The sequence below is a fragment of the Phalacrocorax aristotelis genome, chromosome 23 (genome assembly GCF_949628215.1).
Source record: "Phalacrocorax aristotelis chromosome 23, bGulAri2.1, whole genome shotgun sequence".
Classification (NCBI taxonomy): Eukaryota; Metazoa; Chordata; class Aves; order Suliformes; family Phalacrocoracidae; genus Phalacrocorax; species Phalacrocorax aristotelis.
Window position 1 is genome coordinate 2,887,747 of NC_134298.1, and position 25,643 is coordinate 2,913,389.

Here is a 25,643-nt window from a genome sequence, read left to right on the forward strand (position 1 = left end):
AAACAAAGACCAAACCCGCACCATCTCACACTGCAGTACCTGGCTGGTGGGGCCAGACTTGGTCCAGAAGATGCAACCCATACAAAACCTTAGGGAGCAGCAGCCACAGCAACCGGCATCTCCTCCCATGGTGGAGATGGGAGATTTTGCGATGTTGTAAGTCCCCCAGATGCCTTCAAGGCGGTTTTCAGAGAGTCTTTTGCAAGAGCTGATGGAGCACCTTGTGAAGTCTACACCCAGGCCTTTGAAGCCATCTGAGCACTCACCCAAAGCACTCCCCCTGCTTTGTCTGCTCACAGCTGCTGCACCTGGATCTGCCAGGGGATAAGAGCAAAGAGGATGATGCCTCCAGGAAGGAGGCAGGAGACATTAAACCCCAGCTTGCTCTTTAGCGGCTGCTGGCAGTGCAACGTGGGGCCATCTCATCCTGTTAGCTTCTAGCAGGCTGAGAAGATGCAGGCTGCTTCAGTTTTAACAACACAGAAAAAATTCCACCTTCTTTCTGACCTTTTCTTTTTTTAGTGCATGAGAAATAAAAAACAAACCCCAAAACCAAGTTGCTGCATCTTAAGGTGATCTAAATTTCCTTACCCTTGTGTCCTTCAGAGCCGTGTGAGTGCCCAGCCTTCAGCTGGCTGCAGTCTCTGCTCTTCCATGAAACATCCAACAGATGAGTTGCTTCAATAAAAATTGTGCTGATGGAATCAGCTCAGGAAGAAGTGGAGCCAGAAAATGTTTCTAAATCCCCATGCTCTTAAAATCAAAAACTTAACCAGGAAAAGTTTTACTGGGCCCAGGCAGCAGGAGGCTGGTGCCCACGGACTTTCCCAGTGGAGGCTTCCTATGCTGTAGCAAATATTAATAAATAATCAGGAAAGTTGTTTATCAGCGAAAGGGTGCAATTGCCAAAAAAGCTGCAGCTGCCTGAGATAGCAATCCGCAGAAGGATCGTACGCCGGCAGCGCAGACCTTTCTTTTCCAGCCGGGGAAAACAAGGCGCTGCAGCGCAGCCATCACCTCTGGTCCCCTTCTTCAGACAGCTCAGCAGACTGAATGCAAAGCGCCTTGCACCGTACAGACAGATCACAGCAATAAACAGACAGTAATGGGGTAGCGGGGATGTGCCGTGCCGTGTCTGTTACGTTCCTCTGTCCTTTTGTTGAAATGTGCTCTAAGCCAGCGTGGGGCTAATTTGCAGCAAATAATTTATAAGTGCTTAGAGCTGCCCTTTTTTCTTGGCAGATCTTCTCACACTTCAGCATAGCTGTTCTCTGTGCTTGCTCATCAGGTTGGGTTTGGATGTTGCTTTTTTTATCTGAAACCCCCAATAATGCTGCTTTCCTTGATCTTTAATCACCCTTTTTTTTTCCCCTCAATAAGGGACTATTAGTCCCAACAGAAGATGGGGTTTTGCATTGGCAGTGCAGTCTCCTTCCACCCTACCTTGTCCAAGGGGGCTGCGGGTCCCTTTTCCAGGGAAAGCCTCAAACCCTCAGCTGGCTCATTGAGTTGGTTTCAAGTTTTAATGTCTCTCCTGCTGCTGAAGAAGTGGCAGAGCTGCCACTTGGTGCCCGGACCCAGGAATGAAGCCGCTGCCAACACGCTTGTTAAAGGGGAAGGCTCGAGCGGACGCGCTTGAATGTCACTTTATTTTCTTATCACCCTTTTGAGCCAGGTAAAGTTGATCATAAAGGGAAAGGTGTAACCAGCTGCCAGCGTAGCGCTGCTCCGAACCTGCCAGCCCCAGCTGCGTGGGGTTTCACAGAGCGGCTCTCCCTGGCTGCTAAAACCTATGGCTTGGTGGAAAGTAATTGCTCCTTGAGCAGTGGCCTGAAAGAAACCTGATTTCTTATGGCTTCATGCCCTTTATCCCCCCTTTGCCTCCAGCAATGCATGTGCACCCCCCGCCTCCTCAGACAGTGCTTCAGAGAACGCAGCAGATGCTGGGAGGAGCTCGGAGCCACGTGCGTGGTCCATCAGCCCCGCCGCTGCTTGGGCTGTGCCTGTCTTCATCCCAGCAGAGCTGCCAACTTGGTTTCCCCTCTCCTACTCAACCGGCGGTACTCGTAATGTGCAGGACCTGAATTATTTCTGAGAACCCACTGCCAAATTTTCTTGGAACTGGCTCATGGATTTGAAAGCTGCCGGGGGTGATGAATGAGCAGACAAATGGGCTGACAACAAGATCTCGTTAGGTGTTTCCTCTGGAGATGGGGTCAAAGTCATGACTTGCTGTTGCATCCTTAAAAAAAAACCATAGCACGGCTACAATTCCTGGCTTTTTCATGACCCCATCCAGGCGCAGCACGTCTGCGCCCGCCAAATCTGCTTGCCGATCCTGGTGGGGGAGAGGACAAGAGCTAGAGGAGAGCCAGAAAGCTGGTGATTAGGTTGAGGAAAACCCTCCAGCATGCCATGCCATGGGCTTTTAAAATGGTGGGAGCGTGCTGCCAGCCCTTGTGAGCGTACCCTGAGTCTCACCAGCTCCTCGCCGGGCGGGTGGGTGGAAGCAGAGGATTTGCGTGAGAATTGCAGTTTTCTTTGCACATTTCCAGGCTTCCTCCCGAGCGCTCGAAACTGTGAAGCGAATGTCACCTTTCTCGCTCGGGAGGTGGGAGGAACAGGAAGAGAAAACAACACCCAATTTGGATTTATTTTTTTTTTAGAGGAAATTCTTATGATTGTTTAAGGCAATCTTGTGATTTTGGGGAGGTTTGCTGCCGGGTGTTGTTGCTCTGGGCATGCAGAGCAGGGGTGAGCATGTGAAAATACCCAGTGGTTGAATAGCTTCCAGAGGGTGTTGAAAAGCTCCTGTCTGGTGACTGCAGCACCAATGTGTCTAAGCCCTCATGGGATGATGCACCTTCTCATGAAGTTTCTCCCACCTCACTTGATTCAGAGCTCCAAGATCTGAATACTTGATCCCTGGGATGCCAGGAAAGGGGATGTGAGAGCATCAGGAGACGGAGAAGTGCATCAGGAGACAGGTGTGAGGATCAGGACCTGGGAAAAAGCATCAGGGTGAGGGTGAGAGCATCAGGATACTGGTGAGAAGATCAAGAGAGGGAAGTGGGGTTTTTTTGTTTGTTATTTTGTTTTGTTTCATTTTTTCCCAGCAACTGTGGAACAAACCACATTTCCCAGCCTGCAGAACTTGAGCCTCACTTATTTTTTGACATCTTGAAGAGAGAAACACCATGAGGTTTCTGTGCAAGGGGGTTTTGAGACTATGGTGAGCTGCAAGACATGGTGCAGTGCTGGGTGAGAGCAGAGAAGGATTGCAAAGAGCTTTTTAAGCCTGAGGATGGGACTTTTCTCCCAGAGCTGAGTGCTGCAGCTCTTATGAGTGTGGTGGCACTGGGAGAGGTGATGGAAGATTTGTCACCCCGGGGCACAAGCAGGGAAGCTGCAGGATGTGAAGCTCTGCTGCCTGCTAAGGAGAACCCAGAGGAGCGAACCAGCTCCTTCACTTCCCAGCACCCATGGGTGCACAGTGTTAGGCATTAGAGCAGGAGAAAAACAGGTAAAAATGGGAAAACTGATCTGGAGAGGCAGGAGGAGGATAGGGAGAGCAAAGCGAGGGCAGAGAGGACTTCCAGCATGACACAAGTGCTCAGGCTGAGGTTTTAAGGCAAGTGTTCAAGTACATTTTTCCTTTGGCCAGCTCAAAAGTTTATGTTTTGAGGACCACACACCCAAGCCTTGTGGGTCCTGTGTCACCAGGTGAAGGCAGCTGTCCTTCTGGAGGGTTCATGACAGTTTCAATCCCTGTTTTATAGCCTGGACAAGAGTTGTGGATCGATGTGTATTGCTTACCCCACCCCATGGGGGCTCTTGCAGCAGCCCCAGCCATCGGGCTCAGCTCAGCATCACCCTGTGATGCCCTCCTGCCTGCTGCCATTGAGATGCCTCTGAGCACAACAGCCCCTAAAAGCTGAGCTGTTTATTAGTGCTTATATTAGTGTAGGGAGTGGGCAAGAATGTCCTCAGCCACCCCCAGGACGTGGTATAATGTTCCCTTTCTTCCAGTATGAATTTGGCTTTGCAGCTGATAGATAAAAGACAGCCGGAGTCAACACAATGTGCGTTGCCTCTAATCAATTGACACGCCAGACCCTTGACAGAAAAAGGCTTTGTACCCAGTGGTAATTATTTGTTCCCTGCCAGTCTTGGAGATCACACCGCTTTCAGTGTGATAAGCGATTGAAATATGGACTTTTTTTTTTTAAACCACCCCTCTGAGGCTGAAAGTCAAAGACGTCAGAGATATAGCCAGGAGTGGAGGAATAACTCTGGTGCAAAGACCTGTCCAAGCTCTTGCTGTGAATTCCTAGGGAAGAGAAAGGCTTGCGGATGTCTAAGAGGGGGAGAATCCAGTACAAGTCCAGCTTTCTAAGGCCTTGGGTGAACTCAGACACCAACAGGCTCAAATGCAGAGTTTTGGGGTCTTCACGTCTAAAACCTTTACTACCATCTGCAAGGTCTTCTTCATAAGCCAGCCCAGAGAGTGCTGGAGGGATGGAGACCTGCTCTAGGAGCACATCTATTGGGAAAGGATGTCCTATCTTGATTTAAAGACTTCAGGGGCTGTGGGACCATCTGTGGTCCCAGGCAGGCTCTTTCATTTGAATGCCTTTAGCTTCCCCCTGTCATGACCCCCCTCTCCCTCCCCGTTCTGGCTTTGTCTGCCCAGTTAAAGAACCCTTTATTAGAAATCTCTCCACAGAGGAATTTCTAGGCTGATGGACCCACCTTTTCACCTTCCCTTTGTTAAACTAAATGACTTGAACTTTCGTCTCCCTGGCAGGCAGCTTGCCAAGCCTCGTGCCTGCCCTTGCAGCTCTCGGTTGAAGCCTTTGCGATGCACCAGTGTCCCTCCCCAGGGCTGCTGCCTGAACGAGGCTCCATGTTGCACGGGAGGGTGGCAGTGGGACAGCTGTGGATATGACCTGCCTTAGCAGAGTGTGAGGCTCTTAAATTTGGGATATATTATACCGACCACTGGCAAGAGATACTGTGTTTTGACTCCTCCAGCCCCTCCTTCCTCCATCACCCACCCCCTCTGCTCCCCAAACACAGGCTTTTCAGGAAGAAGAGGGCAGGCAGCTGAAGGGAAGAAGGCTCTTGAATGACCACCTGTGCTGAGCCTGCCTGAGAGCAGAGGTGGCTCCAACCAGCGCTACCTCTATGGGCTCAGTGGACACAGGAGCAGCCTTAGAGCTGTGGGCTTGCAGAGCCGGGCAGCATGAGCCATCAGCATCGCTGCTGGAGAAACCTCAGGGCCAGACCCCATGGTAGGAGGTGGGAAGGGGACAGCTTCTAGGCAAGTATAAATCCACCAGTGTTAAAGCTGCCAAACACAGTGAGTGCCCCAGAGCGACCCACCTTACACGGAGGGATGGAAGACATCATGGCTAACAGTTCACCTTTTTCCACCTTCTGCTACCCTCCTGCTCAGACAGCCGGTGCCCCAGGGCACTTGGGGCCAGCACAGAGCCAGAGCAGTATGTTTGCAGTTACCGCAGCCCCCTAAAGCATGGGAGCACCCCAGCGCTGGGTGTGGGATGGCTTTTCATCGCAGCTGTTCATACATATTGAATTCACAGGGCAAAAGGACACAAGGCAGCCAGAAGCTTTGCAAGCCTCCAGCATGGCTGGTCTCTGGGTCAGCTTGCTTTCAGCGTGGGGTAGTGGCTGTCCTTCAAGCTACCCACTACGCTGCTGCTGTCCCAGCTGTGCTGATGTGATGCAGTTTGGCGGTGACCCCTAAGGTGCCTATGGGGCTCTTTTTGTGCCTTGAGACGCATGCTTAGCAGCCAAACACCTCTTTTGGTAAAGGGCTGCCCCACAAATTTAGCAAAGTATCCCAGGAGCTGAGATTTATTAATTTGCCCAGTCTGGTGGTATCTCCTCCAGGCTTAGATGTCAAATGGTACCAGCTTATCTTCTAGGGACGGGCACTGTCGGCAGTGTCTCACCGCTCATCCCCCACCCCCTCGCGATACCTGCACTCTGATGGTGAGTTGCTTTTGCATTTGAGGGGATGGATCCTGTAAAGTCCCAAGTTCACCCTTGGACTCCAACACAAAGGTGGGGACACTTCTGCTCCTTCAAGCACAAAGAAATCCAGTACAAAGGTCCACCATGGGTAGAGGGACAACCCCCTTCCCAGCCATTAACGTGCATAAGGGATAGAAAGACCAGTTTGTACCAGAAGCCCAGACCAGGCTGGTCTTTGATGGCTGGTTCGACCCAACGGGCATGGCTAAGAGCCTGGAGATGCTGCAGTGAGTCACCTTGAGCCAGGCCTGGCACGAATTTCCTCCACTGGTCCAGAAGGGACGACAGGGACCAGGCTGGCACAGGGATTTGGCAACAGGAGACAGAGCTTGGCAGCTCTGCAGCTTCACGGCCAGGCTGTCGATGAGCACTTGTTACCAGCCGATGGCTGCTGGGCAACCCACGGATAATGAACGCGTGGCCAGCGTCCAGGTCTCAGGAGATAATGAAAACTGATAACACAAAATGAGCTCTTCAGCAAGTCTTTTGGAGAGTGTGCTTTTCAGGAGCAATCTGAGATGCCATGCCTGGGCCAGCCTCTCTGTTCAAGTGGCTTTCCAAAACTCTTCACAGCACCTCTGGGCACCCCTGTGGTGCCCCACCTCATCAAGCTTCAGCAGATTTCCAATGACTCTACCAAAATTTCTAATGGAGATTTAATAAATTGCCAAGTGGAGAAAATCATATGCATGGAAATGACTCTTGGAGTCACTGTCACCCTTAAGCCTTTAGAGGACACACATCTGAGCACACGTCCTCTAAGCACTTCTCTGCCAGCCTGGAGAGAATTGGACTGAAACCCATCTGCTGCTACTCACTATCTGAAAGGACTCTGCCTGCCTCCTTCCTTGGTGAGGGTTTTGTTGGGCGTGTTCAATCCCACAAACCAGGTATTTTGTTGGGAGCCTTGCTGCTTTTATTTTTGTCTAAGGGAGAAAACACCTGAGGGGCTGTAGAGTACCTTCTGCTGTAGAGCAAGGCAGGGAGGCGGAGGTTGCAGCTAAATAGCCTGCAGGATGTGTTAATGTGGTTCCTTGGTGCCACAGCTCATGTTTGATTGAAGGAGGACCCTGATGAGCTGGGAACAGCTTTGCAGCAGCCAGAGAAGACCCCTCCAACCCAGCTGCTGGAGGAAAAACCGCAAACCACTTCCTATGGGCTTGGGAAAGCCACGGGCATGGCTTGGGAGACTGAGCTTGGGGCGGGCTCCAGCCTTTGGCGCTGGGGCAGCTTTGGATGGCTTGTGCTGTGTCTGAACAGGTGGGTCACCATCAGAGCAGCTTCTTGGGCTTGATGAGCAAGTACAGGGGAAGGGAAGAGCGGGGCTTCAGCCTGCCCTTGGCGGACAGTGAGCACGGCAGAGGGCTGGGCTGCAATCCTGCCCCTTGGTCTTGCTTCAGCAAGGCTCTCTTAACACAGTCAGCCAAAGCAGGGAGGTGAGCCAAAACATCTCCAACCAGGGAAGGACGCGTGGCAGCTCCAAGGCACGGAGCTTGCTGCATCGGAAGAGCCCATTGCTGCGGCTGCCCTGCCAACGTGCTGCTTCGCAGGGGCCATTTCGGGCAGCCGCAGCAGCACAGCTGGGAGCGTTGCTCCAAGGCACTGCCTTTGGCATGGTGGGGTGGGCAGTGGACTCGGGTTTGGTGGCGTGTGATGGGGGGGGACATTGTTCGGGCTCTGCAGAGACAGGATCTGCCTTTCCCCGAGGCAATGGAGTGCACTGAGGTTGTCTGTGTGGTTGCCCAGCTGGGACTTCTGCCCAAGCACAGGGAAGCTCTTACTGACTCATATGGCCCAGGACAGACCCACCCTGAGCACCCTTGGCCGGCTGCCGCTGGGGGATGGTCTAGTCCAGACCAAGCGACAGACTGGGCGCCCTTTGCACCATGCTCTGGGCGGCAGCAGGATTTGTCCCGCAGGAAGGCGTTTCTGTGCATGAACATGAGCACTCAAGACAGGCTTGGAGGATGGATTTGCACCTTCTGCAGGGCAAAGGGATGTCCTCAGTCCCTCAGCTGGCTGCAGACCCCAACACATCTCCCATCTGCAGCATCCCCTGTGTGTAAATCTGGGCTGGCCTCCACTCCCTGGAGTCCCAAGGTTTGGGACTCCATCACTTCTCCCAAAACAACTTTTCAAAGGCCGGCTGTGATTCTCCCGGCTGTGGCCACTGTGTTGGTGAAGGTCACTGGCCATTCAGCAGCACCCAGCCATGAGCTAGCAGAGGTGCAAACACACCCACACGTTGCACCCTGCTCCAAATCCTCCAGGCTACAAAACCAGCAGAGTTTGGAGCTCCAGGAAAATTGCCTTCTCTCTTTATTGGGGTAAAGCAGCATCATTTTGACCCTGTTTTATTTAAACTCCTGGTTGCTAATAGATAAGACTCCAAGAGATGACCACACTGCACAACATCAGAGCTGGCCCCACCATCACAGAGCAGATGGGGATAAAGCTGAGCATGGCCATGGCATCATGCCCACCCCATCAGGAGGTGTGTGAGGACATGGTGGAAGGGGTAAAAGGGGGGTGAGGGATGAGGAACGGCTCCGGGCAGCCCCTGGGATGGGCTTATTCTGGTGTCTGCCCCTCACCCTGCGCTGAGGCTGCGCCGGGGGCTTCAGCTTGGGGTGGGGGGGCAAGGCAGAAATGACACAGCCTGGCCATTTCCACAAGACCAGCTTTAATATCAGTCATGAGAACGAGGAGAAAGCACAGAATCCATTAATGGGAAAAAATAAAAAATATTTTTTAAAAACATAAAAAAATATATAAAGAAACCCACCGCCCCGTGCCCACCCGCCGCAGATGGACTATCCAGGTACTGCAGACAGAGGAGCACGACACAGCAGCCGGGGGGACACGATCCACCGAGAGCCACCGGTCCGGCCCCTCTCCAGGGATGCTCACCTTGGGGTGACTGGTAGCGCTGAGGAGCCCCGGCGGTGGCCCGGCCTTGGGGGACCTGGCTTAGCTTAAATTCATCACAGACTGACACGAAGGACAAGAACGTAAGAAGAATCCAAGAGCTGCGACTTTTTGTTTCTTTATTCTAATTCAGCCTACGACGTTAGTAATGGTGATTTCAGGGGATGGCTGGGCCCGCGAGTTCCTTCTTGTAGTGAAAATCAGAGACTGTAAAGAGGAACAGAGCTTATAAAGACAGATAGGAATATATTGCCATAAAAAGAACTGGCATGCAAGTGCTTTATACATTTGGCAGTATGTGAAATGGTGGGGCCTCGGTTTTGGTTTTGGTGGTGGTGGTCTCTGTTTTGTACAGTTCAAAAATGAGCTGCTGCCTTCACATCTTGAAGACAACCCCCCCCACAGGAAAGGACAACACAAGTCAAGTCCAAGGTGCCTCTCGCTTGGTTTTGGCAGAGTATATATATAATATATATATATTTATTTTTTTAAATGCATAGCGATTTTCTTCCTTTTTTTTTTTTTTTCCCCCGTTGCAAACCTGAGCTCGGTCCCTGCTTTCCCGTGCAGTTTTCCTTCCTTAGGTGTTGGCACTGTGGAGTGGTCGGACGGTGTCAGCAGGCGATCTCCTCCAGCGTTCCCAGGGTGGCCTGCAGTGGCACGTTCACAGTGTGGCTGATGGTTTCCGAATGATTTGGCATGGGGTCGCAAGTGCTCTGCGGACGGAGAGCGGGGGGACAGGGTTACCCCGGGACCGCTGGATGCTCCCCGTCCCTCCCCAACCTCTATCTCCTTTCTTTGGCTGAGCCATAGCATTAATCCTTTGGGAATAACTCAAGCCGGGGCTGAACGCTGCATCCGTATCGAGCAACTTCACCTGCCTACGGAGCCGACCGCAGGGCAATTTCCTCCTCTCTCCCAATGGGGCTCCTTACCATGTTCTCATCATGGCTCCCCTCCTCTTCCTCCTTTCCGAGTAGGTCTAATAATTTCTCCTTGATCAGCTGCAAAAGGAGGAGGTTGGGTTAAGGAGGGCAGGAACATGCAAGACATCTGTCATGCCTGCGTGGGCATCCGCGAGGCACGGGGCAGCCTCACCCAGCGGGGCTGGGGGCGCAGCCCTGGGGACGCGCTGGCTTTGGAGGTCACCCTCCAAAGGAAATGGAGGAGACAAGCTTTCCAAGAAAACCACCCCAAGCATCAAAACTGACCTCTTCCTGTGGCAACAAAACACCAAACCCTCAATTTTAAAAATATATTTGGGGCTTTATTGAAAAATGTCAGCTATGTGAGCGTTATTTCCCTTAACAGCCACATTATTTCTCTGTCAGCCGCTGCTGCCAAAAAACGTATTTTCAAGGGAAATCCCAGAACAGTTGAAAAGTGAGTGTTTTTCTGAAAAACTTCCACTGGGAGAAAAGGAAAAAAAAATGCAAGCAAAAAACATGAAAAATTGGGTCAGTTCCTAAGGAAGCAAGGTGGCTGGTGGCTGGCATGCAGAGGCGAGGGGTGGGATTCGGGACCGCGATGAGCCCAGGAGCACAGCTCTGCCCTGGGGCAGGGCCAGGAGGATTGCACTGGGCGAACAATGAAAGAAAACCATCTCTAGGGTCAAATCATCACCTGATTTTGGCTAACCCACTGGAGAACCTGGCAATCTCAAAGAGTTTATACATGCTTTGGTTGAAAACGCAATGAGTTTTAGGTGTGCTGAGCCCCACCTTGAAAAAACCTGTGCAGATTAGCTCAGCCACGTAGATTAGGCGTTGCTGAAGACATTTTATTCCTTTTCTCCCTGTCTGGTTTGGGTTAAATATCTGTCACGGGTGACCATGAAGATGCCCTGCATAGGGCATAGCTGGGCAAACCTGCTGGTGCATCCCCAGGTGTGCACAGGGAGCCTCTCTAAGGAGTCAGGATACTCTCTTAAGCCTTGTTTGCCCAAAAAGCAGAAGAAAAAAGGAAAAAAAACCCCAACAAACAACACCAAGAGGAAACTATTTGCTAAGTTTTATAAGCAGATGTCAAACAAAGGAGTAAAAAGAGAAGAAAAATGCAAACTTTGCAAGGTTTCTTATTACCTTCTTATGAAAGAACCCCAATAAAGCTGGAAATAGGTGATTTTAATGAAATATTGTGTGCATTCAGCCTGAGATATAAACTGAGGCACAGGTTTTGTTTGCACTCTGAAGTCATTACGAGCTTTATGCTTGTAATTTTCAATATATTTTATTGCAAAATAATGCCACCAAGTGCTAACAGCTGCCCAGAAGGGACTGTGATAGGGAGTAGCTGTCTTAAAACGTAAAGCCAGCAACCCGACTTTAATAACGTTAAGGGTTTTTTCAAGCTGCCCCAGTGAGTTTGGAACAGGGACCGAGGTTCCCTGACATCCCTGTGCACCCACCTGGCTTGGCACACACTAATGCAACAGCCACGAACAACCCCTGCCTGCAATATCCCATGGGATTAAAAATCCCTGGTCCCATTATGATACGGGGCTGTGAGAGCGCTGGGCTATGCGGGTCTAAGATATTGCGTATTTGGGTTCAGGGGGCCCAAAGCCATTGCATTTAAATCACCAGGCAACGGATAGATGAGCTGAATTAGCAGGAGGCACCTTCCCAGGGACAAGGGCAAAGGCGCTTGGGCTGGGATGTCCCAGATCTGCTGGGAACTGCCTGTCTCCATAGGCGTTTGCATCCTCCATGAAACTATCCCAATCCATAAACTCATTCTTTCCTGCTATAAAACAGGACACACGCTTGCGTGTTCAAGTCCCTGGGGTTATCTTGGTGTAAACTGGGTGCTCCTCAGCAGCTCATATCCAGCTGCAGCCCCCCTCCCTGCCTCAGTTTCCCCTTTTATAAACAAAGATCACGAGCCTGACCCCCAACATGAAGCCTCTGCAGTGCAGCGATGAATACTGGGAAGGAAAATCAGCGACTGGTGGGGAGGATGCTCCAGGGAGCGTTATTTTGGACTGTAGCCCATTTAGGTGAAAAAGTAGGGTGGAAAAAGTCCAAATAGGAGAAGGGTGCAGAGAGCACCTGGAATCTGCCTCTGTGCTCGCAGGGGCAGTGGTGGAGGATGCTGGCGGGACGATGCCCGCAGGCAGGCTGTGACAGCATGGGACCACCGAGGCCTGTGTTGGCACAGGAAAGTCGAAATCCCCTGGGAGATGCTGAGCTGTGCTGCTGGGCCGAGGCATCAGCGTTCACTTGGGGAACTTGCTTAGTCAAAATAAGATTAAAAATATACAAGTTACAAGCAGTAACTCCGCTGCTGGAGGGCAGGAGGAGGGAGGGCTGCCAGAAGGCAACGTCCCTCTGGACTGCTTATTGCAATAATTCCCAATAAAAAGGGCTCGCGCTTCTCCCTGGAGCAGCTGCTCTTGGCCACTGCGGAGCCACGAGACCACGCTCGAGCTCATTTTGGTGCTTCCTAGAAAGCTCCTTGCTCCAGGGCTGCTGGCAGAGCTGCAGACAGCAGATAACAGGGACTGGGGTTTTTCCACCTGCCGGCAGCAGTACAAGGTCTTGCCTCACTATTTCTCCCGCCTGACGGCTGGACTGGGACTCACTCAGGCATTAAGTAAGGGTGCTTCTATGGGATTATGATACCGGTGTGCTGCTGGGAGCAGCCCAACTCGGGACAGGGACAGGAGGGTGCATGAACAGGTCCCCAGCCAGCACCCCAGGCAGTGCAAGCCTCAGGGTGGGCAGCAGCACAGCCACATGAAGGTGGTGCTCAACTAGCCCAAGCGAGAAGCAAACCTCATTAGTGGAGGCAGGGCGCCAAGTGAACCTGGCCATGCCATGCCATGGCTGCATGCTAGCCCACCCCCACGGAGAGCACCTGCTGACGCAGGGACCTCGCACCACGCTGCACAGCACTGTTGTAGAGCATTAATTGTGCAGTATCATTAATTAAAATCAATAATCCACATGGGCATGGGGGTTCTGGTCCATGCCCACCCCAGCCTGGCATCAAGCTGGCAAACCCACACCCTGCCAGAGGAAAAAGGAAAAGGGCGAAGGTCTTACCTCGTATATATAATCGAAGAGCTCTAGTATAGTGAGGATGCTAGCACCGATAAATAGCCCCATCTGACCTCCAATGTCACCTAGGAGAGAGAACAACGTGCAGATAGATGGCTTTTACCCCTGGGGTAAATGTTTTTAGGGGCACCTGTGCAACTGCGGTGCAGCTGCCCTGGGTGCTGCTGTCCCCAAAGAGTGAGGAAATGCATCACTCCCAGAAACACCAACAGCTCTAACGGCATGAAAAGCATGCCGGGAAGGACGTTGCCAGCCACCGAAGCATTTCTCCTGCTAAGGGGGCCGTCAGCTGGAAGCCTGATGAGGATGCGATACCGCTGTAATGCACGCACTGGCATCCAAGGAAGCCATCTGTCAGAGTTAGACAGCAGGTTTCATCCCAGGAATCCCACAGCCCAATTCCCAAACTGAGCGGGGGAAGGAGAAAGATGCTGGAGAAAAATTAGGTAACGTCCCCTGGAGCTGAGAAAAACCCAAACCTGCCAAAGAGAGGAAGGGGAGAAGGAAGGGGGCCTGCTTTCTGGGGGGGCATCTCAAGGCTGTCTCTGCTTGAGGCCTGCGATTCCCCAGGGCTGGGGAAGGACTGCAGAGGAGGCACCTTGGGGAGAGGAGACTTCCAGGGATCTGCTGGGAAGATAACTCCTGATGTGAGATGCTGTGCTGTGCCAAACTGTGTGCTTCAGGGAAGACAAACCTCACGGATTTTGCTGCAAAATGCCCATGTTTCAACTGTGTTGCTGCTCAAAGCAAAGGCACCCGCGGGTGCAGGGGCTACAGGACCTTTGCTGTGGGTGTCCATGAGACAGAGGCAGAAGAAAGAGAGGAAAAAAGATGCTTGGGGATGAACTGCTGGTTCAAAAGGGGTTGGCAGGCTGGGGGAAGATGAGACTCTGCCCAAAGCCCGCAGTGCCCTGGGAACAAGGGTTGTGCAAGGTCGTGCAAATAAGGAGGCTTATGTCAAAGAGGCTTCATCACCAGCCTCCTCTTCCTCACCGTAACACTCTTTGGGAAACCCACAGCGGGTGCAGAAGGGCTCATGGCATGTATGTTTTGCAGAGCTACCGCTGCAGGGTGACGTGGGGGCACCCAGTAGGACATGGGGTGCTCTGCTCCCCGCAGTGTTCCCCATCCCGGGGCAGGCTCGCAGCACCCAGCCCCACGGGATGGCCCAGCTCCAGCTTTCAAACAAAGGTGCTGATCGCTCCCTCGTTCCAGGAGGGATCTGGGGACTCAGGGTGGCTCATGGGGGAGCTGCAAGGCTGAGCACGGCCACAGAGCATGCTTGCTTTTCCCGACTGAACACCTCCACCCTGAAGACCCAAGCACCCAAATCTGTAGCCAGCGCCCATAAAGCTTGACACAATTTGAGGCTGAGCAACTCAACAACTCCTCCACTTTCTCTGTCAAGCTGCAGGGAACCACCCAAAGGCACAAGGTCCTGGCTGGCCTCCCCGGAAAGGAGGCTAGATTTGGAGCATGTAAGAGGCGATGGGTAGATGGTTTTAAGGGATGCCCTCCTCCACACGCTACCCTTCCAGCATGGGGGGCACCACAGAGAGCATCCATCACCCGCTCGGCCCTGGGATTTCCAAACAGGGCCCTGGTAACAAGCTGAGATGGAGCAGCTCATGTTAGCCTTTCATGGGTGACACACGGACTAGCTGTGGTCTCTGAGACATTCCTGGGATGGCTTGGTGTTGGAAGGAAAATAAGGGATGGGGTTGAAAGCATGCTGGCCAGGAAGGTGGCAGGACCTTGCTGGGATTTTCAAGGCAATGCACATAAGTTGTGCACCCACTCGTGGCATCCGTCTGTCCCATAAGCACACAGGGACTCCAGCAAAGGCTCACACAGACTCCAAAACGCCCCCCCATCTCTCCTTACCCAGTAAGGCTGCCACCTCATAGGCTTTCTTCTGCTCAATTGTCTCATAGTTGAGTGCTTCAAAAAATATGTCCAGCACAAGAATATTCTCTCTGTAGAAAGAGGACAACAGCATCAGCCCATCAGCCACAGTGGCCTCATGTGCTTTGGGACGAGAAAAAAAATGGGACTTTGGGGCTTTATTCCCCTCCCTGTCCTGACTGTTCTTTTCCTGGGGTCCTCAGCAACCCACAGACACTTGGACCTCCTGGAGACCAAGACACGGGCACCATTAGGACTCTGGCAGCCTTACCAGAAGCTGGAAAATGTTTCCCCAAGATTTCTCAGGATTTCTCTGAGCTCTGGATCTCACTTTGATGATAACAGCAAGAGTCCAAAGGATGAGTCAATAATACAGGCAGGGCTTGGAGAGGTCCAAGACTGTGGCTGCCTGAAGTCCACAGCCCAGGCTTAGGTAGAGAGCAGCCGTGTCTCAGACAGGGAGAGCAAGACAGGGCTTCCCTGTGTAAAATAAGAGGAGTTTTTGCACTTTTTTTGTGGATATGGACTATGCTCATGAAGGCAAGGCCAGGGAAGGAACATACAGTTGTCTGGAAACACGTCTACTGAGGAGAAAGCAACCGACACCTCATCTCTTCAAGGGTTTCACCCTAACCCTCCCTGCAGGACACACCTCTGTTCGGTGATGGGAGGCATTGGCAACGTCTGCTCTTAGCACAGGCTGGTTTAAACAGCCAATGGGGCCTTACAGACACTTTGCCTCCATAAAGCAAAGGCGATCTATTTTCTGCAACACTTACGAGATATATTTTTCTGACTTGTTGAACTTCTTCTCCAGGTACTTGGCCGAGGTCTTGCTGGGGATCTTGACCATGGAGAGCTCTTTGTTGTATCTGGTAAGGTTGCAGGGTGTCCTGCAGATGCAGTAATTGCTGTCCTTTTCAGCAAGCAAACCTGGAGGAGGTCACAGAGTTAGATCTCATGGAGTCAGGGACATACAGCAGATGAGGGAGCAGAGGTCACGCCACCCAGAGAGGGGCCAAGGAGTCACATTTCAGAAGAGCCGCAGGAAACCCAGTCCTGGCCATCCCCACCATCTTGGAGAGAGGCCTTTTGCTGGAGGCTACCAGCATCTGCTCAGGTAATGTGTGGTGACTGAGTCTCCTAAATCCAGACCTAGAACAGTTCCCTCCATCCCAGACTCAGACCCAAACCAAGACCCAGAGACACTCCCCATCTATATATCCTGGGGTGCCCATTATCCCGAGGGTTTCTGTGCTGAGGGAGCCCCATGTCCTGTGTACAACGAGAAGAAACTTTGTCCCAGGGTGTACCCAACTTTTCCCAACAAGTTGGGTCTCATCAAACCCCATCGCTGGGTTGCAGCTGCTCTGGATGACCCCAGTCCTGACAGCCAGGAGGATGCAGGTTGCTGGAATTCCCTCCAGCTTGGGACACCCGTGGTACCCAAGGATAGCTCTTGGTACTCACCGAGTGCAGGCTCTGCACATTCCTTGTACTGCTCCGGGGTACAGAAGGGAGCATCCCCTGCATGGAAAGGACACATCCATCAGTGGGCATCAGCCACCGCTGCTGCAAGGGAGCTGGGGACTGCTGGGCTCTCCGCGGGGGCCACAAGGACCTCCCCTTAGCCAGGTGAACCCAGGCTGGGGGTGGGCAGCAGAGGTACTGCAGTGTCTGCCCCACTTCTGCCGGCCACGGGGATCTTTTCTTGCAAACTGAGGAAGGGGCTGCTGGAAATGCCGCACTGGCGTGTTAATGGGGGCTAAGTAAGAGGAAATCAGACCCATGTCCCTCTGCCACATCTTGCCCCTAGTTCAGGGCCCTTTGCAGAGGATATTAGCACCCTGCTTTCCTTCAGGAAAGGTATTCCCAGCTTCTTTAATCCCTGGTCCCTTTCCAGCTCGTTAATCCTTAATGACCCAGGCTGGGTGGAGGGAGGGGGTCCCTGTCCCTCCAGCGCACTGACCTGGCATGTGAACCATTTTGCAGTTGCAGTTTTCCACAATATACCGGGTCTCGCAGTCGATCCTGCAAGCCGTGATACTGTAAACGGGAAAGAAGTCTAAGCCCATATCCGACGAGCGACATTCACCCCACGGCGGAGGCAGGTACGTCAGCTGCAAGAGAGGGAGGAGCGGGGTGTCAGGGGGTGCTGGGGACCGACAGTGAGGAGTGGGGCGCAGCATCTCCCTCCTTTTGCACAGAAAGTGCCATTTTAGTGGTGTTTTTAAGGAGAAGACCAAGCAGTGCTGTTGCAAGGAAAGGTCACAGCATGATTTTTGCCAAGTGAGAGGTTTGAGCAAGCTCGTTGGCTCCAGAGCGGCTCTCCTGCACCCCTCCAGCCCAGCAGCTCTGGGAGCAGAGCCGCAGCAGGATGGTGCACTGGAGATGTGCAGCACCAGAAGTTCTGCAAGACCAGCTCTGTGGTCTTTCTTGCACCATCGGGAAAATCCTGCCCATGCAGGGACTGAAGGGGAGGCTCTGACCTGCAAATCATCTCCGACTTTGGTGAGAGCAAGCACGGGGTCGTTGGCACTGCTGTGTCGACAGCTCCCACTTCCAGCTTACTCTAATCTCCTGGCTGTGCTGCTACATGCCACTCATGGGGACAATGCAGACAGTGCTGGTGACACTGAGGAGCGGAAAGGGGTGGCAGTGAGATCCTGGCAATGGCTGTGATTGCTCTGGTGTGAGAAAGCTGCCACATTTGCACCCTTCCCTTCTTCAGGCACTTTTGTCTTTGATAAAAAAATGCAGCAGTTCACAAGCCTCAGAGAAGGCCAGGGACTTGGGAGCACACGGAAGGACCAAGAACAGTTTAACATCTAGAGGTAAATGCCAAGGCAAGGGCGTACCAGTGCCAGAAGAAGCCTCCAAACCTCCATGCTCCCCATGGAGGGATGGCTCTGCTCAGAGCAGTGCTACCATGGGAGATGGTGCTGCGTTGCAGAGCAGTACCTCGCTGCAGCCTCAGAGAAGGCAGACAAGTCAATCATGTCCTTTTCCAAACACCCAAGCTCCGGGAGAGCCCCATGGAGCTGGATACACTTTTCCTGGCACCCCATGATGTTGAGGAACCTGCCTTCTTCTCCCATTTGCACACCACCTTGTGTGAGGCTCATAAGTTGCTCTGCTCAGTGCTAGTGCAATGCAAACTCTTCTGCTGTTACCGCTTTATTTAACACAAATGCAAAGATAAGATAAGCAGAACTCCACAATCCAACTTGGAGACCTTAATTCAGAGCCAAGAACACGCTGGAGGAAAAACAGTCGCTCTCTGGCCCCCACGGCCAAATCTACCTTGTTCCTCTTCTGTCTGCAGCTTGGCAGCCTTTCCCGTTTATCTTTGCTAAATGCTCTGCACTACTCTTCGCTAGAGAACAGAAAATAGCATTCCCCTAACCCCTCCTTCTTTGTGTTTTAAAGCAGCATCCAATTTGCTGTGCTTTGCTCCAAACATAGAACGTTTTGTGCTGGCAAAGCACGTTGGCTGAACAAAAACATTCCTTTAAAAAAATGTAGTAACATTAATCACATCCGAAAATAAATATGTAAACATATGTTGAGGGACTATGAGCCTAGAACCTAGCGGCAAGGCTCTGTGGCGCTTGTTTTGGGTCTCTTCTGGAGATGTGTGGGAAAGGGAGGAGAGAAGAGATGACCCACGAAGTGGAGGCACATTGCAGATGCTATTGGATAAATAACAACCCCATGAATCCTTCAGGCATGGACGTGGGGTAGCTATGACAGCACTACCATGGCACGAGCCATTCAGAACCCATGGTCTAGGTCTGCCCCATGAGATCTGCTGTGAGAGCAGAGCTCCACCTCTCCAAAGCACCCTGTGAAAAGATGTTCACCTTGTGCACCAGCTTGCAGTGCTGTGGGGCTGGTAAAACTCCCTGTGGCTTTGACTTATGAACCACTCAGACGTTAAAAACCTGTAATGGCCTTAAATTGCAGCCAGGAAGAGAAAGATGAGGCACTGGGATGAACACGTCCTGTGGCGAGGACACTTGGGTATGGGAACAGTCTGCCTTGGCGGGGCACAAAACCTGGAAGCTAAAGGAGAATTTGGGGAAGATGCCAGGCTTCAGAGAGGGTGATCCTGCCCTCTGGGGCTGGACAAGCTCTCAACTCAGCCAAGCCAAAAGAATTACTTCTCTAGGAACAATTTTGCCATGAACAGGTCCCATCTAGCAATCCAGAGGCGCTTTGCTTACTCCAGCACTTTGCTTGCTGCATCTCTGGGCACTATACTGGTTCCCAGTTACTTATGTCTCTACCAGGCTGATGGAGGCTTTGTGGGACCAGCTGGAACCACGGAGGTGGCAGCCCTGTGGCATACCCACCTTCTAGATGAGCCTCAGGTGCTCTCCATGATGTTCAAGGTCTCCCCTTGCATGACCCCAGGATACACCTCAGAAAAGCTCAGACCCTGCCTGCACAAGGGTGAGGGGGGGGTCTCCATGTGATGGTGAACCCCCTGTGGCTCTGCTTCCCCCACCAGCCGGGCATCACCAACTCCCTTCCCTTGCTCCTGTGAGCATCATCCCCAGTCTCAAGTGTCAACAAGACAGAAAACTTTGCAGAGATGCTCAGTCACGGCAGGTCTGCGCAGCGCCTCTGCATCCTGTGCACACCTGCAAAGAACCAGGGTGCTCTGCATGCCGGAGCTAGCATCGCCCACAGCCTCCCCGGGCTGCTCGCTGAGGGACGCGAGCTCCGGCGTGCCCAAAGTCTGCCTCAATCCATGCTGCTGCTCGGGCTGCTCTGAAAAGCAACAGCAGCGAGAGCTATTCAGCTGCTTTGAGCAACACGCACTGACCTCTGCGTTAAGCGGGCCCGGTCTGAAGAGCAGACAGTATCCACAGCGGTGGGAGATGCAGCAGGGGATGGAGGGATCCCATCTGCGGGGACCGGCTGAGGCATTACGGGGGAAAAACCACAGGTGCCAGCAATCCTGGCATCCTCTAAGAAACAGGCCTGGCTCTGAACGGGATGGTTTTGAAAGTCAGCAAAGCAGCACCTTGGAATGAAACTATCAAAAGCATCTTTGTGACAATAGAAAAGTGCTGTTTGAAGGGGATCTTTTCTCATTTGCTTTACACTTGTAATATAACAGAGTACCAGATGCCATCATTTAGTCATCTGCGGTGGAGAAAGGGGCCCATATGTTGCACGTTGTATGATAAAGGAGAATAAATAATCACGGTCTCAGATGGAATCAGCTCTCTTCCAAGCACAGCTACACACAAATCTTTTAAGCCCTTTAAACTGTATGCTGAATGTAGGTGACTGGATCAGAAAATGATGGAGTCGTGATCAGATATTGAGCTTACTCCCTTTTTTGTTCAGCCAGTGTTGCATTTGAGCCACGGTGCTATAAACCGGCACTGCGACCGCTGGAGGTGCACGGGCCAAATGATTAATTAAACGCTAATCGATGCAACTTCATTAACAGAGTTATGGCCTGTTTTGCAGCCAGGACCGTGAGCACTGACTACTTGCATACCGCGAAGCAAAGCTGGTTTGCAGGTCCCCAGAAGCATGGCGTTCCTTGGGGACTTGTCGCCTTGCGATGCACACACTTGCACGCACGCACAAGTGTGCAAGTGCAATTCACTTTTCCCTGGTGTCCTAAAAAAGCAGGACTAGATGCAACACATCTCCCCTGCCGCATGCCAAGACTTTTGCTCTCCCCACCACTCTCTGAATCGCTGATACTTAAGAGCAGAAAAGCCTCTTGGCACTTTTGACACCTGTGGAGGTTTTTTTGCTCTGCGATATAAAGGCTCTCCCTGTTTTGTGTCTGGGACTGACAGGAGACTCCAGGGAAGCTCCAATTTTTACTTTTTAATGGAAATTTCCCCAGTGAAACTCCTGGCCATGGAGCAGAGCCTTATGGGGTGTGACACAGGCACCTCGGTCCTACCTTGGTTTATATTAAACCCTACCTCTTCTGTCTCTGTAACACAGGGCAGGATTTCCTGCTGCTGGCTGTGCCTCCCAGCAGAGCCCTGAGATGCAGCAGCTGTAAGCAAAGCATCTCCCACACCCAGGGGACCGGCACCGGGAACCCATATGTTTCCCCTCCATCACCAGCTCGGAGGGAGGCAGCGTCACAGCAAGGGTTTGTTTGAAGTTTGACAGGCAAATCTGTGCTTCTTCCTTAAGGGCAAGATTTTAGAGACAAATCTCCCTGGGCTGGCGGGCTGGACCCTCCCTCCCTTTGAGCAAGTCAGTGAACTCTCCTCTCTCCAAGGAGCTCATCAAAGGCTATTACCTGGAGCCTCCATGGCAATTACAGCTTGAAAGACTCCTCGCTTGCCTCGCGCTCTGTAATTTGTAATCAGAAGCAAACTCTCGAGCGATCAGCAGCCAGATAAGGATGTGGGACCTCTCCAGTGGGAGAAGGCACATCGTTAGGGACTGGGCTCTGCAGAGAATAGCAGCGCCACACTTCCCAGACCTTGCCTCAACATCCAAAGGAAATTTGGCCCAAGGAAAGCTCCTTTTGCCTTTCCCAGGTGACTTTGGTGAGCAGACACCAATGTGCCGAGTCTCTGAGGTAGTCAGCTCTTGTCCTAACCTTCTATTTCCAATTTTCTCTGAAGGCAGCTGCTCTGTTACCGTCTGTCTTTGGAGCCGCAGCAGCATCGCTCACAGGTACACGGCGACTGCCAGGACTGCTGGGTCACCTCCTCTGAAATGCTCCCTGTTACTCTTCAAAGAGAGGACTATCCAGCCCCAGAGCTGGGTATGGTTTTACTCAGCAAACAGCGCACCCTGCGGTGAAAGACTTAAACCGAGGGGTCAAACTCTTTGCAGCTCACGGCGGGTTTCCTGCCCTGAAGTGCGATGGAGCAGGATCCCACGGTTCTTCCCTGTGGTTTCTCCCCCCACAAACCAGCCCCATCCCTGCTCCCGTTGCCTCTCCCGCCTTGGCACAGGCGTCCCAGTGCCCTGCGAGCCCTGGGGTTAATGCAATGGTGAAGCCATCCATAAAAGCATCCCTCCTTAACCCACTCCTCACCAAAGCGCGTGCTTTCTCGGGGCTGCAACCTCAAGCAAAGCTTTTACATCCGAAGCGCTCAGCCCCGGAGAGCTACCCAAGCAGCTCATTTTAGACATTTGACATCTGAATTTCCTGCCCACGATGCTAGCGAGGCCACTGCATTGCCTGGAAGAGCGCACTGGGGAGCCAAGCCTGCCTAGTTGGCCAGCAAACAGGATCACGCGCGACGGCGCAACCCCGCAGACTGCGGCCATGTAAACAACGTAAACGGGAGAGATGCTAACTGGATTTGATTCCTCCCCCCTGCAGCCACTCCTGGGCGGTGTGCAGTCACACAGACATCTCCTCCTCTTGCGAGAATCACTTTCCCCTCTTCCAGATGATGCTAGTTTGGGGTTGGCGGGAGGGCGCTGGTGCTGGACCAGCGGAGGCTGCCCGAGGGTGATGAGCTGCTCCACTCCAACCTGCTCTGCAACCACCAAAGATGCGCTAATTCTCTTTGAAGCTGAAGGGAAAAAAAACCCACCATAAAAGCAAAAGGAAAAGCAAGGGTAAAAGCAGTAGGAACAGTTTCTGCCCTCGGTTCCTGCAGGAGAGCAGCGCTGAGCTCTAATTCTGCTCCGCTGCCATGGCAGCTTTCCAAGGGCTGCCCGCGCATACCCCTCCCTGGCACTGCGTGGTCTCACGCTTCTAGAAATTCAGCTTCAGCCTCTAATTGAGGTTGACAAACTCACACCCTCGTGCTTTCACAATTGTTAATACTTAATTAATTAATGAAATGCTTTTTAAATTCTCTTGATCCCAGCTATTAGGGATTACGACAATCAGTTGCAAACTGGCAGGAGCCAAAAGGGAAAGGAACAAATTGACTTGTCTCCTTAAAAGCAGGATGGATCTTGCTTGCCCAAAATGCAAGGAAAGGAAGGGCTGTTCTCGGCAAACGGGCTGGGGAGGCTGTGGGTCGGGGAGGCTGGGGCCATCCAGCGCTGCCTCCTCCCTGCCACAGCCCTTTTTCCTGGCCACGCTGCTGCCCTTCGCACGCTGCTTTTGGCACTGAGCCTCCTGGTACATCTGTCTACAGCTGGAGAGATCTTTTTAAAAAAAATTTAAGTGATATCACGCTTTTTTTGCATAATTAATTTTATGCAATAGGGAAGATACGGAAATGCGGCAGCGATGTTTTCAGCATGAGGTTGGGGCAGTTTCAGCCCGGTTTGCAGCTGGGCTCTGTGGGTAATCCGGCTTTGGGGATGCATCCTGCACTGACTCGGCGCTGGGCTACAGCTCAGCCCCTCTCCTGCCTCCTCCACGTGTGAGTCCCCAGCCGATGCCATCAAAATTCAGGCAGCGATTGCCAAGGAGGGGTGCAAACCTCTCCCTGAACATCGCAAGGTCTAGATGGGGTGTGTTTGCATTTGCTCCAAATGAAATAATAACCAGAAAGCTCTGTTCTTTAATGAGACATCAAATAGCATCAACTTAATAGAATTTCAATCCCAGGCAACTTTAGCACTTGTAAAATGCTTAAAAATCTCGGCGTACCCACAGCTCATTGGCACCATCTCCCAGTTAATGACGCTGGAAGTTATCTATTTGCCGCCTACCTTTGCCGTGCTGGGTGTGATACGGCTGTTCTTTCTCATTTGCTCCCTTCACACAGCACCAAAAAAGTTTAAGGACAACAGCTTAACCCTTTCAGCACCTGGAAGGTCCCCCTGAGCAGAGCTCGGGAAGTTATAGAGCCCACGAGTCCCCAGGTGCTGGAGGTGAGTGGGCATCAGAAGAAAAACGTGATTTTGGAGCTCCAAGCTCATCCAGGTCCCCATTTCCTTGGAAATAATTTTGCAAATGAAATAGCAATATTGAAACCTTCGGTGGCTCCCCGAAGAGTTGAGGACAGCCCCTCCTGAGCCTCATCCTGGGTTTGCTCCCAGTAGTTGGACAGCTGCTTCTGGTGTTTGCTGTGCTGAACATCTACAGCTCGCTTCTAGCACCCCGCTAAACGAGCTGGACCCTTTGCTTGTGTGCGAACTCCGTCTTAAATTGCAATAAACTCTACCCTGTCCCTTTGGTCACCTCCTCGGCATAGCTACAGCCAGCAAAAGTCCTCCCCCCCTCATTTTGCTGGATGCCATTGGCTGTATTTGTTGGACTACATCGGCCAAACTCTTACACAGGTGCCCAATTTGGGGGGTGCGCCATGGGGGCTGGACTCACCGAAGCTCTCCTGTTCTCAGCAAGCAGCTTCCCATCTTTTTAAAAAAAATCCTCTATCCATATAATATGTTGAAGGGCTAGCAGGAACACCCAGACCATTACTTCATCTACACCCTTGATATTTTCTTTTACTGACCTCCTTCCTAAGCGAGCCCCTTCCAGCCTCCCCTCATTCAGACACACCGCTCCTGGCCCCGAGTCATTTCCACCCCTTGCCTCCAAACCCGTCCTGTTACAGCCTCATTCACCCCTAACGCTGCTTTCCAAGCAAAGCCACTCTGCTGCCCGACAAAAAAAGCCATGCGATCGTTTTCTTACATCGCCGGCTTTGACCCGCTCCTGTGCCACGAGGTTTTCTATGGGTCTGGCCACCGCTGCCTGCCAGTTTGCTGCTTCTCGCTGAATTAATTCAGAGGCTGATGACAGACTGGAGGAAATCAGCTGGGAGGGTGTGTGGGACTGAGGCAAACAGAAGGAAATCAGAGAGCGAATGTTTCTCCAGGAGGAGGTGTAAGACCGTAGGTAGAAGGAGATGTTCTGAGTGAGGGTTAGGAAACATGGGAAATGCTATTTAATTGCTCCCAATTTTCAAATGCTACTACCAACACCCTGTTCGGGCATACAGGCGCCAGAGCGATCGCTGCCAGACCCCGGGTCCCGTTTTCCTGCCTCTGTAATTGCACTTCTTGATACTGCAGTTGTCAGTAGCTGATGCTCTCTGTCCCATGCTCCATTATGCGGGGATGAGTCTCCAAGGCACACTAGAGCCCTATTAAACAATATTGCTCCATCTTTGAACCTGTTGCTTAATTGAAGCCTCTTAAATTTTTATTGCCAAGTTGGCAGAAATTGCCATTTTTTAGTGCGCTTTTCATCTTCTCTAACGCGTCACACCGATGGCATAGCGGGGAGCAGCCAAGCTGGGGAAGTTACATTATCTGATCCCACCCGTTAACGGGAGAGGCTTGGGTGACGCTGCTGAGATGCGGCAATGGTGCTGTAAAACCCAGCTGGAAAAAGGGGATTAAGAGGAGCAAAATCCAGGAGAAATTTGTCCTTCTCCAGGGGATCAGCCCCTCAAAATATAATTCCCAGCGTGTCTGCCCATGCCTTGGTGCTATGGTCGGTGCAAGGGTATGGGGGGACACTGCAGCCCCCCCAGGGCCATGCACAACGCAAGGTCTGGTCTGTTATAGTGCCAGACTCACCCAAAACAGTCAGGAAAAGGGAAAAATTGGGGTGGATCCCCCCAAAGCCAGGAGCAGCGGGAGCTGAAAGGCACTGCCCTAATAGGGGTGGTCCTGCCCTCCCTTGGGACCCGTCTGGAGGGTGACGGCACGGCATGTCCCGCGCCAGCTCCTGCGCAGCTCGGGGGTTTGCCCATTCATGAGAAAACAAACCTTATTCATTAGATTCAGCAATTGCCATGGAAACCGGTACCCTGTGAGGCC

General features: G+C 52.2%; 1 protein-coding gene across 2 annotated transcripts in view; it reads right to left on the reverse strand.

Moving 5' to 3' along the window:
- Positions 1-8,726: 8,726 nt before the first annotated feature.
- LOC142067850 (acid-sensing ion channel 2-like) overlaps positions 8,727-25,643 on the reverse strand; it is a 103,404-nt gene continuing 86,487 nt past the window's right edge. Inside the window, exons 4-11 of one of the 2 annotated variants that reach the window (XR_012664154.1) lie at positions 16,924-17,074; positions 16,425-16,481; positions 15,734-15,887; positions 14,934-15,025; positions 13,035-13,114; positions 9,924-9,992; positions 9,530-9,704; positions 8,727-9,195 (exon numbers count right to left, since the gene is read on the reverse strand). Coding sequence is in view for 1 of the 2 variants with exons in the window: in XM_075116834.1 (XP_074972935.1) it covers positions 9,603-9,704; positions 9,924-9,992; positions 13,035-13,114; positions 14,934-15,025; positions 15,734-15,887; positions 16,425-16,481; positions 16,924-17,074 (705 nt within the window). In the remaining variant the exon portion in view is untranslated. Of the gene's footprint in view, positions 9,705-9,923; positions 9,993-13,034; positions 13,115-14,933; positions 15,026-15,733; positions 15,888-16,424; positions 16,482-16,923; positions 17,075-25,643 lie in introns of both variants that reach the window. The other variant, XM_075116834.1, reaches the window with a different exon arrangement.